The 14,439-nt window shown below is 40.2% G+C and overlaps 1 protein-coding gene across 2 annotated transcripts in view; it reads left to right on the forward strand.

Annotated features, from left to right (window-relative positions):
* The window catches only part of RTKN2 (rhotekin 2), a 266,886-nt gene that overhangs the window by 141,252 nt on the left and 111,195 nt on the right, over positions 1-14,439 (forward strand). For both annotated transcript variants that reach the window (XM_069240910.1, XM_069240911.1), the window contains exon 7: positions 11,289-11,383. In XM_069240910.1, the coding sequence (XP_069097011.1) occupies positions 11,289-11,383 (95 nt within the window). The remainder of the gene's footprint in view (positions 1-11,288; positions 11,384-14,439) is intronic.

Genomic DNA, 14,439 nt, shown 5'->3' on the forward strand with positions numbered 1-14,439 from the left:
TTCAAACTTGTGTATACATTTTTATAATTGGACCACCGTCAATAATGCAAGCTGGGCTTACAGCTTACTCTATTGCTTTAGAGTACTCACCCTAACAGCAATGTCTCTGCTTTAATGATCCATATAAACAAATTGGACATCCTATATACATCGCTGCTTATCTTGCTGTAGAAACAAACAATCCTCTTTCCTACAACCGTATTGTGGCTCCATCAACTCATCCAAAGAGTTGGCGTTGTAGAGGGTTGACTTGAAAACCTTCTGTCGTTTTCATCAAGCAATATATCCTGGAGTTGGGACAGTAGCACTTGCACACCCATGCTGCTTCTGCTCTTCACTCACCAGAAATTCACTCAAATGGCTGTTGTGAGAAAGTTGAGCGTTCACTTTATTAACCTTGTTTACATCGACGTTTATTTCTTTCACTTACAAAGTTCGTTTTTTGAGAATCTGATAGTGTGCTAGTACTAGAAACAGGTTTTTAGAGGGCTACTGCATATGGTACGTGCTGCCAGCTGTTCCATCTATCGACCTTTTCTCATCATCTGTATCACCACATATATGCTTATGTCACAATTGCTACACTGCACATCTGCAAACTTTGAAGTTAGCACTCATTTGTGAAATTCCTTACTGTCTCTCACGTTTAAGAGGAATGAACTGAAAAGCTCTGTTGTAAGGTGTGTCTTGGTGAGACGCCAACACATTTCCCGTTAAACTGATTCTAATGTTAGAATCCCATTTGATGCAGCCATCAGATGTATGATAGAACAACACATGCACTTACAACGCATGACTTTACAATGCGGTAAGTTCAATGCATGGTCATTACCACGCATGCACTTACCGCAAAATGTTTTTACCACGTATATGCTTTTACCACACATGTCTTTACCATGGAGATTTTGTAGTAAAGGCATATGCATGGTAAAAAGCAGAGGTAAGTATAACATACAGTATGATATATATATATATATATATATATATATATATATTATATATATATATACATACATACATACACACACACACACACACACACACACACACACACCTTTCCACCCAAAAACCCTACCTACCCTAAAAATTACCTTACCACCCCAAAACCTATAGCCAACCTAAACACCCCTTACAACCCCAAATCCCATACTGACCCTAAAAATGTCCCTACCACCCAAAAAACCGTACCCACCCTAAAATACAAACAATTTCCTTACCACCCAAAAATCCATACTCACCCTAAAAATGCCCTTACCACCAAAAAACCCATACCCACCCTAAAACCTAAAAATGCCCTTACCACTCGAAACCCCATACCCAACCTAAAAATGCCCTTACCGCCCCAAAACCCATACCCACCCTAATCAATCACTCAACCCACTTAATGCTTCATACTTACCTTTAAAACCTTTACCACACATACACCTTTACCATTCATGCCTTTACAAAGAAATTCATTGTAAAGGCATGTGTGATAAAGGTATATTCGTGGTGAAGGCATGTGTGGTAAAGCCATGTGTGGTAAATGCATATGCGTTGTAAAGGCATTGTGGTAAATGGATCTTGTTACATTTACTGCGTTGTAAGTGATGTTTGCCCAGGCATCTGAGATGTTACAGGGTGCAGTCTTGTCCCAATCAATGATTTTCTTTTGGAAAGTTGAGGGGCTAATGGAGTGCCTATTCATCGCTATTGATCAACTGGCATGAATTAAAGGTGTTTATACAAGACTCATTATTTAACCGAAGAGCTCAGAACGTCTGTAAATGGAATATGCTTGGGGAAAATGGAAAAATGACTGAACAATGATACTATTTGTTCTGCCTAACTTGCTAAATCTCCAATTTAGGAGGCAAATAAAGTGGTTACTGGCAGGAATGATGAAGTCATAGTTAGAACATTAGCACATAAATATACACAATTACAAGAAGACAAAATATTTTGTCCATTAAAATCATAACAATCATACATCAATATAATACAAAGTTTTTTAAACTACCCATGAAAAACTAGTACTAAATATCTCTTACAGATTTTAATAAGTTTCTTGAAGAGGTCACGTTATAATGTTCACTATTGTCTTTTAGTAGGCCACCCTTAAATGCATAACTTAAATAGGTTAGTCAGGTTATAGGGCAGCATGTTGGATCTTTTTGGACTTGCATAACACTTCATATCTATAACAGATCAAACACATTAATCCCCAATTACAGGTATTTACTTTGTCTTACATTTTTAAATGAATGAATATGTAGGAGTTTAATATTGTATCTTTCAATTACAGTTCATTCTGCTGACTCAACTTCCTCTCCATTGGTCGATCATTTTCAGACTTTTTCACTGGCTACTGGTAATATAAAGTCTGAACCACAGGGGTGCCCAGCTACAAAATTAGTATCGTATGAGCCGGATAGCTCACTTTTAACATGGTGTTTTGGTGGTATATTTTCCTTTAATTTCTGTTGGTCTGTATCCAGAAATGCACAGAACCCCCTCAATTAAACAGGAGGTTTGACTCATAATAACATTCTCTTTTTCAAAAGCACAGGGAAAAACTGAGAGTCCGAGACATTTTGATCCTTTGTTAATCCAACAATAGGTACAGGCACCGACGTTTTTTTGTGTAAAGATGAAGTCCTTTATTGAGATGCAATCTCACTAAATCTTCTATTGTTCCCCAAATAAGTCTTTGGACATACAGCCATATAGTTAACATGTGTATCGCCCCCTGTGTGCACAAATGCACTTTGTATTCATTCTGTTCTAACTAACATCTTTTAATTACTTGCTATTTATTTTTCTTCTATTTCCTTCTGGGACCCTACTTTTTTTAATTTCAAATCTTTATCTACTAAACTTTCTCATGGTTAAATTTTGTTGCATCAAGAGGCTTGTGATTGGGTGATTTTTTACTGATGCTGTATATGTTATTGCTATTTTGTCTCTATTTGGCTTTGAATGACATTTAAATGGTTTTGTATTTTGTTATTGATAATACTTTATTTGCATGGCCACTAGGGGGCGAAACAAGTGTTGGCTACATATCCAAAGAGTTATTTGCAGAACAATAAAAGAATTCATGAGATTACATCTCAATAAAAGACGTGATCTTTGCACAAATGAGTGCCTGTACCTATTGTTGGATCAACATAGGATCAAAATATCTTCCATTCTCATTTTTATCCTGTACTATTGAAATGTAGTTACTTGTATGGGTTAGGCGTATCCCATTCTTAAGGACAGCCGACCACCTAAATTACCCATTGTTTTAGGGTGGGCTCTATTAGGGGTTTTCACCCCTCTGCCGTAAAAAAATTAAAGCAGCAATATCCACTAGCCTTATCCCCTATTCCAAAAAAATCATTTTTAACCACCTCCTCTTTTTTTAAGTCACTGTGGATCATATACATAAAACATGTGCTCAAGTTTTAGTAAACTGACCACGTGAGCCAAAAACATGTACATCTCAAATTACCAGGCCCATGCTGGGTGCAAATTCAGTAAAATTAATTGACTGGAATGTGACACAAAGGAATTTGCGTGAGTTATTTTAACAGCTTTATTATATGTCCCCGGAACAGAGAGATGTAATTTAACACTCCTGGGGGAAAAAAAAATCTGATGCTCCAGGATTAGGAGTTCATCGGGTACAATACATGGCACTGTGAGTAAAAGCATGGTATTTGGTGTGTATTGCACCAAAATCAGCTTTCCCTCAATAAATACCGCCCCTCTCTCCCTTCTTTCCACATCCGCTCTATGTAAAAATCTGATAATTTGTCTTGCTGAAATTTAACGTTATGTATAAACTTTTTGTTTTTCTGCACTTCAACGAGGTGAGCCCAGAACTCGATTTACAAATGTACTCCGTGAACTTGATAGTGACTGCTAAGGTCTCAGAGTATAATCCCAGCCGATGTTGCAAATAGAAGTTTTTATCACATTCAAACTACATCTGCATGTAGAGACCAAGATCTAACCTTGATTACATAGTTCACAACAGTTGGTCTTTGGTGCACTCCAAGGAAGCAGAAAGCCATTTTTTTTTTTTTTTTGGAAAGAGCTTCCAATATGACTTTAAGGAGGTCCTATCTATTTCAGGTAACGCACCATAGAGAGAACTATTCCAGCAAGGAATCCTTTCATAAGAAGCACAAAAGTGCGGTAGGAAAGAAATACTCTTCTGCTGGAGGAAACAGTCCTGCTCACAGGACAGGTCGGAGACACAGTGGTGCCATTCTCATATACCGATCTTTCATCTGAGTCAATTCTGTGCCTGAGAAGATGAAGATGGAGGTCCAACTCCATCCGCTCACACTTCCCAGTTCAAGACTATACCATGATCAAGGCCTTGAGCTATGTATAATATTTTTAGGGTAGATCATAAACCCTCTGGACTACTCCCTAAGAGTGGAACTGGGCCTCCAGCTTTGACACTTCCATTGCCGCTAATCCATAAGCCATACCATCTTCATGTCTCCACAGGCCTCATCCTTGAAGCCACAAAGAAGCTGCTGCCTTCTAAGACACCAGTGACCACTGCACCAAACCTTTTTCTGCCGCGATACGGATTTCTTTCCTTACTGTCCGCTATCCATCCAACATGGCCACCGTTTTGGGCTAATTTCGGTTTCAGTTCTGGATGCTTACGACATCCGAGTCTATCCATGGCGCACAGGATGCAGTTGATTATTTAACCACCACTCTGCGCTCATTCACACAGCTCTGGCTTGTTACTTCCCACTCATCGAAGTGCACACATTACGCACTCCAGACTTGCATTATTACCCTACTGACATTTTATTTTAGGACTTACCAAGGTCCTCATACCTCCGGTGTGCCTATGATGTACTTACCCTGTACTCTTGGACGTTACCACCTTTGAATAACAGCGTGTTACATTTATGGGGATCAACAACCGGAATCGCATTCTAACTCTTCAACACATGTAGCCCTTCCCTCATTATAACTTACTACTTCTACAGATTTCTTCTGCATCTCAACCAGTTATTTATCTTCTTTATTCCTTTTTTTTCTCTCACCATTCTCCTCCTCTCCTCTCTCTCTTTCCTCAAGGTGCTACTGATACTTGCCTTTTGTGACATTCCTACCTTATATTGCCATTATAGGTAGGCTTTTCCACTTTTCAATTCCACCTTTTCACTTTTTGTTATTTAATCACCTTAATGCACTCTGTCTAGCCACCGGAAGAATACATCAAGTTCATTTTATTTTAGGAATAAGTTTGGTTATCCTTTACTCATGTTACCGTTTCTGCAATTTGGGCTCCACTCTCTTATTTTCACCATCGGAGGGAACTTCACTACTACTTACAATACAGTGATATTTCACGCTTTCACACTGGTTCGGTTTGCCTTGTCTGCACACACACTTTGTGATTATCGTTCCAAAATCCATGTACATATTTAAAACTTGGCACTGTATATTTCCTACAGCCTTGATGAAGTCACGGTTGTGACGAAACACGTGTTGGCTGTGCCTCTTTGACTGTACTTTTGGATTTACGAAACGCAATCCAAATAAACGACCTCCTGGAACACCAAGATGAATACCGAATTATTTATTAACAAAAGCTGCTACATGTTAGCGTTCACTTGCACTTTATTATTTTGTACGTTGTTGAGTGCTGTGGTCTTTTATGTTCACAAATATTACCTTAACTGCAGACAGTGCCCTTCTCTGATCCATAATGTACTGTAAACTGACAGCCGAAGGGTTTGTGCTGGAGGGTGGTGGGCTTACTTGGCCAAAAGACAAAATAGACAAGAAAATGTTTTGTCCATGACACCAAATAATTTGTCCTGTGCATCGGGCTATAGGAATCCCACATACCTAGGGCCTGCACCACTAATTGCGCCAACCATACAAGTAGCCTTTCAAACCTGTCTCAGGTCTGCTATTGCAAGGCCTATGTGCAGGTTGCTACCACTTTGTCTTGGCATTTAAAACCCCTTGCCAAGCCTTAAACTCTGATTTTAGTACATATAATTTACCCCTAAGGTAGGCCCTAGGAAGCCAGTAGGGCAGGGTGCTGTATTAGTAAAAGGTAGGACATGTTCTTGTAGGTTTTGCATGCCCTGGACGTGAAAAACTCCCCAAAGTTGTTTGACACTACTGTGAGGCCTACTCCTCTCATAGGACCAGCATTGGGAATTCCTTAATACACTTTTAAGCTGCAGTTCCTGATAAGAAATGAGTAGCTGTATCATGTTTCATATCATTGGAGTGGTAATGACCAATTCTCATTACTATTTTAGAAATGCCACTCTTAGAATGTGGGCATTTCTCTGCTCCTACGGAGCTGTGTGCCTGCAGTCTGTCTCCAATACTCATTTGGGTTGCTTGACAACTACACTTTGTGCATTCCCTCTAGACAGCCCCAAACACAGGTTGGTTAGGTGTCTGAGCACTCATTTGCATTCTGATGGCTCTTCCTGGGCAGTAAGGGAGGTGACACACCTGAATAGGGAGGTGACGCACCTGAATATGAGTGTCTGTCCTTACACAAAGGGCTGATTACCCCTTACTGATAGTCTGGAGCAAGGGCTGGGAAGAAAAGGCCTTTGAAATAGGCAAGACTTCAAAGAAGGGTCTTTGAAGTGCACAAAGGCACAACTGGGTATAAGTGCTGGGTCTCTGAGCCCACCAAATCAGACACTTCTGGACCTACAACTGGACTCTGTCAGAAGAAGTGTTTTGCTGCAACAAAGGCTGTTACTTTGCTGGGCTGCTGACTTGGAAGGACTGCTATTTTGCTGGACTGCCCTGCTTCCTCCTGCTCTCTGACCCTGCTGATGGAGAGTTTGACTATGCACCACAAGTGATCTCCTAGGGCTTGTTGGCTTGCCTCCTGGTGCTTGAGACTCCAGGACATCAGTTTCTATCCCTGCTCCTTGGCCTGGTTCACTGGAAGTGAACGTAGAGGTTTGCATCACAGAAATCGATGTGCCTTCTGGCTGTGTGTAGCAGAACCGGCGCAATGGCCTGGTTGCTGGAGTAGATTCTGCGCATTGCTCTCGGAACGGCCGTATTGCCTTGAGAGCCCAACGGAACTGTGCTTCACCGCAGCAGTCTACCGCAATCGATGCATCTTTTGAGTGCTTGAGAAAACCTGGTTCATCACATTGAACCTAAGCATCTCGGCTCCAGCGATAGTCTTTGGACGCGGCGCATCGCCATCACTGCGTGGGACAGATCAACACATTGCCATCCTTGCGAGTGTCTTATCGAGGCATCTCACCACGCATCTCACTGTTGCGACCAGAAAAGGGTACTTTGTTTCCAGGGCACGTGAGGGTTGTGTAGCCGGCCATCTCAGTCAGCCTGAACTTTGACTTTGATCCACTACAGCACGGCATATAGCAGCCCCTCTGATCGCCGTTAGATTCTAGGGGCTATTTTGCATTTATTCTGTTAGAGTTCATATCTCGACTTCTACACATTGGATTTGTGGTTTTTTTACAAAAAAAAATGTTTTTCTAACCTGGTGTGGAGTCTTTTGTGGTGTTTTTCACTGTTACTGTATGAATTATTCCACAAATTCTTTACACATTGCCTTCTAAGGTAAGCCTGCATGCTCTGTTCCAAGGTACCGAAGGGTGAGCATAAGATAATTTAGGTTGTGTTCTGACCTACCCTGACTAGGATTGTGGTTCCTGTTTGGACAGGGTGCATGCTTCTGACAACTGGAGACCCAGTTTCTAACACCTCTGTAACTAAGAATGTAGTGAAGAAACTTGAATCGGTCTTGAACAGTGATGAGACAAATCCAATATCTTTACAGAAACTTAATTGCTCTGTGGCTCTGAAACAATTATTGCCATTTAATGACGTAACCCTAGCTGACCGAAATAAACATGTCTCTAGCCTGGAACAGGATTTTATCCCTTTTACTACTTGGTCCCGGGGAAGGACAAAGGTCTCAGAGAAATTCTGGATCTATAGCTCTTGAGCATCTGTAGAAGTCAAGACACTGACATAATGCTCTCATTATACCAAATTCTCCTCTTACTCCATGCACTGTGTTGATTGTTGTCCCTTGATCTCCAGGGTACAAAATTCCATTTAATAATGTCTGAAAAGGGGGCAGCAGGCTCATAATTCCATGCGCCTGACCACTATCACCTAGAAAGTATTTCAAAATTCAAATAGAAATTGATAATTAAATAGTGTGTGCACACATTCCAACACCTGCTGCCAAAGTGCAACCCTGAGAGGAAATATGAACAAATCAATTGATGAAGGTGCACCAGCCTGGACAATATTCAAAAAGTCAAATTCATTAATAACAGCCCATTTCAAATCTTCTCTTTATTCTTCTTGTCCTTATACAATAGACCAACCATTTCAGTATAAAGAGACAACGCGTTTCATCCTTATAAAAGGACTTCTTCAGGGCTGTAATACAATATATACAAATTGCTTACAATACAACATAAATATATATGTATAATAACATAAATATATATGCATCAATGCTTAAAACAACGCACAAACAATTTACACCATACCAATTAAATGTTCAATTAAAACAGAGGAGAGGACAAAGAAAAGGAGAACGAAAAGAACCGAAACATGAAAAAATACATAGAAACAATATAACAAGGCCAATCTACAATGTGGACAAAGGTATTGATATTAAGTGCATCTACATACATTATTTTAACTATCCACACCAAGTACTAAAGTGTAATGGGTCAAATGTTCAGACGGCCAGAGGAACAATGATCAAATAGTGAAAAGTATTACTGGAAGATGTGCACACAATCTTATTACAACAATATATACATAGTAAGACATACCCATTGATGCAACTCGTATTGGGCAAACAGATTCATATTTGTTTTCTGAGCAAAGCATCCACTACCTTCAGTATCGGAAACCTAATTAGGTATAGAAGATTAAATCATATCTAAGACAACCTATGTTACCATTAATAATAACATCCTTCACATCAACCCACTAGTAGATTGCTGGTCCCATGCAATGTTTTAGCCATCTTAACTATAAATCCTACAAGTAAATAACACTCTGAAAAAATAAAAGCCAGAACTTCATTATACTAATAACTAAATCATAACCACACCATTATGCTTCTTTTACATGTATAAGACCTTGCAAGCAGTACCAAAATTACGTACTGCCAAATAGTTTTACACCATGGCCTTTCAATATGAACCAAAATTAGGGATGATAGAATCTCATGCCGCAAAACCTCACAACGGGGAAGGTGAGGATATACTGTTGACGGGCCTTTAAATAAATGGCCATGTCATTTGTAACCCAAATCAGGAGACCGTATTGTTCGCTCTACAAATAATTCCTTAACCTGTATTATTATTATTATTAGCAACCATCTCTGCAGGGAGTCTATTGAATGGATACTTTATTGCGCCAGCATTAAATGCTGACAATGTAATGAACCACCCATCCAAAAAAAGAGTTTAACAGCTCCTAATGTGTCTAGTCGTAATTGCGACAATTGTGCTAGCAAACCATTACTTTCCCTCCTACCTTGAATCATGCCAACCTCAGCTTCACAGCCGATCCGCGCTGTGCTTATAAACCAAACATTATTTTGAAAGCCAGAATTCACGAGTACACCTGAATTTAATGTTCCCGCTCCACCAATTACCCACAATCCTCAATGGGAGAGGTTTGCGTTCATCACGCCCTAACATAACATTGCAAAGGTGGCGGCCATCTTTGAATAGACCTATATGCTTATTAACCACTATTAAACAGTAGTAAGCCAGTCCATCACCTCTACCGATAATACCAAAAATAATTTATAAAATGGAATGCACAAGTTCACCTCAATTTAATGCTCCCGCTCCACCAATTACCTACAGTCCTCAAAGTAAGAGGTTAGCATTGTCACGCCCAAACATAGCGTTACAAAGATGGTGGGCATCTTTAAATAGATCGATGTACTAGTTAACCACTATTGAATTGACGTAGGCCAATCAATCACCCCTACTGATAATACTGGGGACACAATGCTATCTTGCGCTGACTAAAATTCCATAACAATATAGCTGTGGTGATCATATTTAACTACAGAAGGCACCTCTCCCTTCACTTGGGTCTTGTTCGATTCCCTGTGGGGTCCAAACATTATCAGTTTGTTGTACTGCAGTTTGGTCTAACAACTGCTTTGCATGTGTTCACCACCACAGTTTGTTCCAACAACCGCTTTGCAAGTGTTCATCAAAGTGTTGGCAGTGGTCGGCGTTTCCCTCATAAGGTCTGTAGTCCATGTATTTCTGCGTTTGGATTACTGGCTGTGAAGGTGGGATCCCCAGGGCTGGTTAAGGTGCATCTTGGGTGTGCCACAACCCTTCTGCATGACTTAGGCTTTCCATCAGCACTCATAAGTCCCACCTCATTCCCACTCGGAAACTGACCTTCATGTGTTGGAAACAACTTGCCTGAAGGTTTTTGTGTTCCTGAGAATTGCAGTCATTCAAGAGATAATTCAGATAAACCTGAATAAGACTCCGATCCGGTTCTGCAAGCCCTCCACCTACTGAGCCTGGTGGGCTTTTCTATCCTGTTGGGGCCAGATGATGTATGAAAGCCTTTCATTAGGGGGCTGCAGTGGCGCGGTTAGTGGGATTAAGCTTCCTGATGTAAATTATCTAGTCTCCTACATATTTTTGTGTGGTCATGGTAATCACGGCAACCTTTTCACAGTGTTAGGGTTTACTATTCCTTAATTTAAATAAATATATGCTCAATTAAACAACCTTAATATTGTTGGATATTTAACATTTGCAAACATTGGCTATCCTGTTTGCACTTTGTGTTAATTGAGATTCTATGTATACATTCACTAATTGTTAGGTTTGTAATTTAATATTAGTACAATAAAAAATACAATTTGTCAGCTCAATAAGTGGCATCAAAGTAATGACTATGTTATTTGTATGGGTTAGGGATTGGGGTTTGTAGCGAGGGTATGTTGAAATAATCTTTTTAATGTTATGGATAGATGGTTTAAGTAATAGTAGGTCGAAGTAATGGGGGCTGCAGTTAAGAGTCGTTTACTAGAAGCTTCGTTTTTCTGTTATGACATGAACTGAGGTCTCTGTGTATTTGCTTTGGTAATCACAGTTTTGGATCTTGATTTCTTACTGGAAAAAAACATTTTCAAACCTGGGTGATCTAAGAGTGGTAGGGCTAAGCACTCTACGATCCCGAGACTTTGACCTTCCTTAAAATGGTGTATATAAGAAAATAATGTGTCTTCTGTTTTTTTTCATCAGTGGAGCAAAATTCAGTATGCTGGCACATAGCACTATTACATTGGAAAGTGCTGAGAACAGTTTCAGTACTCGTAGCCTTATTGTCACAGGACATGGTGAGTATGTGTGTGTGGTGTACAGTACATTAAACAAAAAAATTAAAATGTCCAGGAATACTTTTTTAAATATATATTTTAGGACTAAGCTTCCCTAATGTATAAATGTTGAACTTGTGCTCCTCAAATCTATTTTAGAAATACAGTGTGCTGTTATGAATACGAATTAAAGAAATAGAACAGATCGCAACCCTTGTATTAAGAATAAGAAACAGAACTTTTTCATATTAGTCTTATTTTACAGGCAAAAGTTGGATAAAGATAAGTGTATGGTTTGTGAAAGGGGGAATGTGTCTGATGTGCAGCTCACCTCTATTGTTTTTAGGTACAAGTTATCATGAGAGATTAAATGATGCAAGGGTATCCCAGTTACCCAAACATGTTGATCTGCCATTTGATAGGTGACTGCTGGTCTACACCTTCACAGAAATCCCATAGTGAAGGTGATGCCCATAGCACAAAACAGGGCAGCAGTAACAAAGTCCCTTTCCTTCACCAGAAAGGCTGCTGCTTTTAACAAGCTTTTAAACATTTCTTGGACCCCTTCATTGACAAAGTTCACAACCTTCTAAGGCTACCGAAAGAATAGGATGCAACAATACCCAGCCATTCCAGCTCAGATAAATTGCTCAACGTATTTAAAAAATCCTTTTTAAATCCCCCAGCCAGAAATGGAAGTATGAAATCATAGTGGCTTCCCCTTCCTTATACGGAGCAGTAGTGGATAGGCATGCAGCACAGGATAAGCTCAGTTTCTCTGGTTTCATCAATTGACCCTTGTTTACTAGGATTTGTGGATCCTCTAAGTAGTGTTATCTTTTCAAGTGCTGTACCTATAGACGTGCAGGTTACCTGTGGTCCTTGCCCAGGTTTGAGGCTGTGCTTTTCCGGAGGTAACTCTTTGGCTAGTCCCATGGAGTTCCTTAGACCCTTTAGTCTGGTCTCCTAGTGTATTATCTAAGCTTAGTGAGGCATTTGGCTCCTAAGCACAAAGACATGACACTAAGAGACAGTACCTGGAGTCAGTGTTTTTAAGCGACAACAAATGAGCATAACAAGGTTTCCAATTTGGGAAAACCAGCTTATTAGTCTCTATTTTACACACATTGGATTGCATCAATTTCATGTCTCTTGCCTTGTCTATTTTTCATCACATGGAATGAGCCCCTTTTGCTCAGTTCTGGGGCCAGCAACTTAGGGCTTTCACACAGTATTGCTTACTGAACATGTTCCTCTGGATCAGTCACCAATTGAACGGTGTCCACTATTGTTCAGTATTTAGTTGACAAAGTATTTGGTCCCTTCTAGTCCAGTGAATCACTTGTTTGACAGTCATTGGCTTTGGGGCACCGTACTGACCAATAGGGTCGCTGTATAAGCCCTAGAGGTGGTCTTATCTGGGGCTGGGCTGGTTTAGGTCTGTGTATACTCCCTCTATCTTGGTAGTAGAACACATCTTCAAAGGTCACTGGTACTCCTTAAGAGAATGTGACGGCAGAAACTGCAAATTAAAATAGTATTCCACTTAAGTTGTCTTTTCATTTGGTGATATAAAGTTTTAGTTCTAAGTTAACGCTTATCCGAGGTAGTGTATCTCAAGAGCCAAATAGTGGGTTCTTGTGTGACATAAGCACAGAATCAGAATGAGTTTTCAAATCTGATGTCTAGCCAACCAAAGCAGCAAGTTTTTGTGGAGACATCACAAACTTAATACACTGGAGGTTCATGGGTGGGCTCAACAGTAAGTGGGGTGTGGATTAGAAAATTACAGGCCAGACAGGGCAAGCTGTTGCTGTGGTAATGCGGAGAACAATTGTCCTATTTTTAGGTGTGTTGCATGACTGATCACTGCATTTAATATAGCTTATAGCCCAGAAATTGGCCAAGAGTCCTGCTCCAAAGACGGAAGTCGAAATCACTTTAACCCTAAGGGAACCCAACATTTTGTGCAACATGTAGTGTCTTTAAGAAGAACTTGTGATACAGCCACAAGGTCTCTTTGGGTGCATGTTTTAGACCAATGATTGTGTGTTACACAGAGTATGAAGGGGGAGCATTGAAGTTCAGGATGGTGGAGAAAGAGACTCTGTCGTGCAACAAAATGGATTTATACAGCATGTCAACAGATACCATGCTCAGTGATGCAAATAGAAAAGCCTTTGGTGTTGATTTGTCAATTTACTGCTTGTAATGCCAGTCTCAACATAGTGGTGAGGCCACTGGTGGTCCACTAGAGCCTTGTGCTCTGGTGGCCAGAAATGCAAAACATGGAGTTTCTAGGGTGAGCACAAAGATGTTCTTGCAGTGCACAGGACAACACAAGGTCTGCTGGAAAAATCTTAATGTTTAAAAATTACTGGATGGTCAAGCTGCTGTAACAGTGTGAAGATGTTCAGCTGTACAGGTACAAAGAGTTAAAGAGCAGTTTTGGCCAGATATCAGTGGAGAGACTGACCCATGAGTCTTGCATAACCCACAAAGAACTAAGCCAGCACTCCAAGCCTCTTGAACTCATGAATTGCTCTTCGGTTCCAAACTCTTCAATCACTTTTGTAGAAAAGCTAATGGGGTCTGTTCCGTATTACCGTCCCTCTCAATAAAGTCTAGTTGATGAAGTACTGTCAAAGCACCCCTTCAACCTAGGTAATCGTAACGTCTAGATCAACAACCACCCAAACCAAAAAACTTTATCATAAGGATGTATTGGAACCTTTGGCAATCTGAGTGTTACAGCTTGTAAGCTCGCAACCAATAAAGCAGGTAATTGTCGTGATCTGTTGTTCTCCCAGGTGACTGCCTGTGACATTACCTAATGTCACCCGCTCCTAGCAGTTCCTGACAAATTCAAGCTTAAGAAGAAGGCTAGGTTGTGAACATTCCAATATTCTTGATGAGATACATCAATGATATGGAGTCCTTAATGAACACAGTCTTATGAACTTCTGGTGTACCATCAGACTTCTTTGGCAATACGTCACTGGATGATGTGGTTCATGAAAATACAAGCCAGTTCAACTCATGCTTGGAATATTAAATGGTTATCTGAAGATGTTGAA

The sequence above is a fragment of the Pleurodeles waltl genome, chromosome 6 (assembly GCF_031143425.1).
Source record: "Pleurodeles waltl isolate 20211129_DDA chromosome 6, aPleWal1.hap1.20221129, whole genome shotgun sequence".
Lineage (NCBI taxonomy): Eukaryota > Metazoa > Chordata > Amphibia > Caudata > Salamandridae > Pleurodeles > Pleurodeles waltl.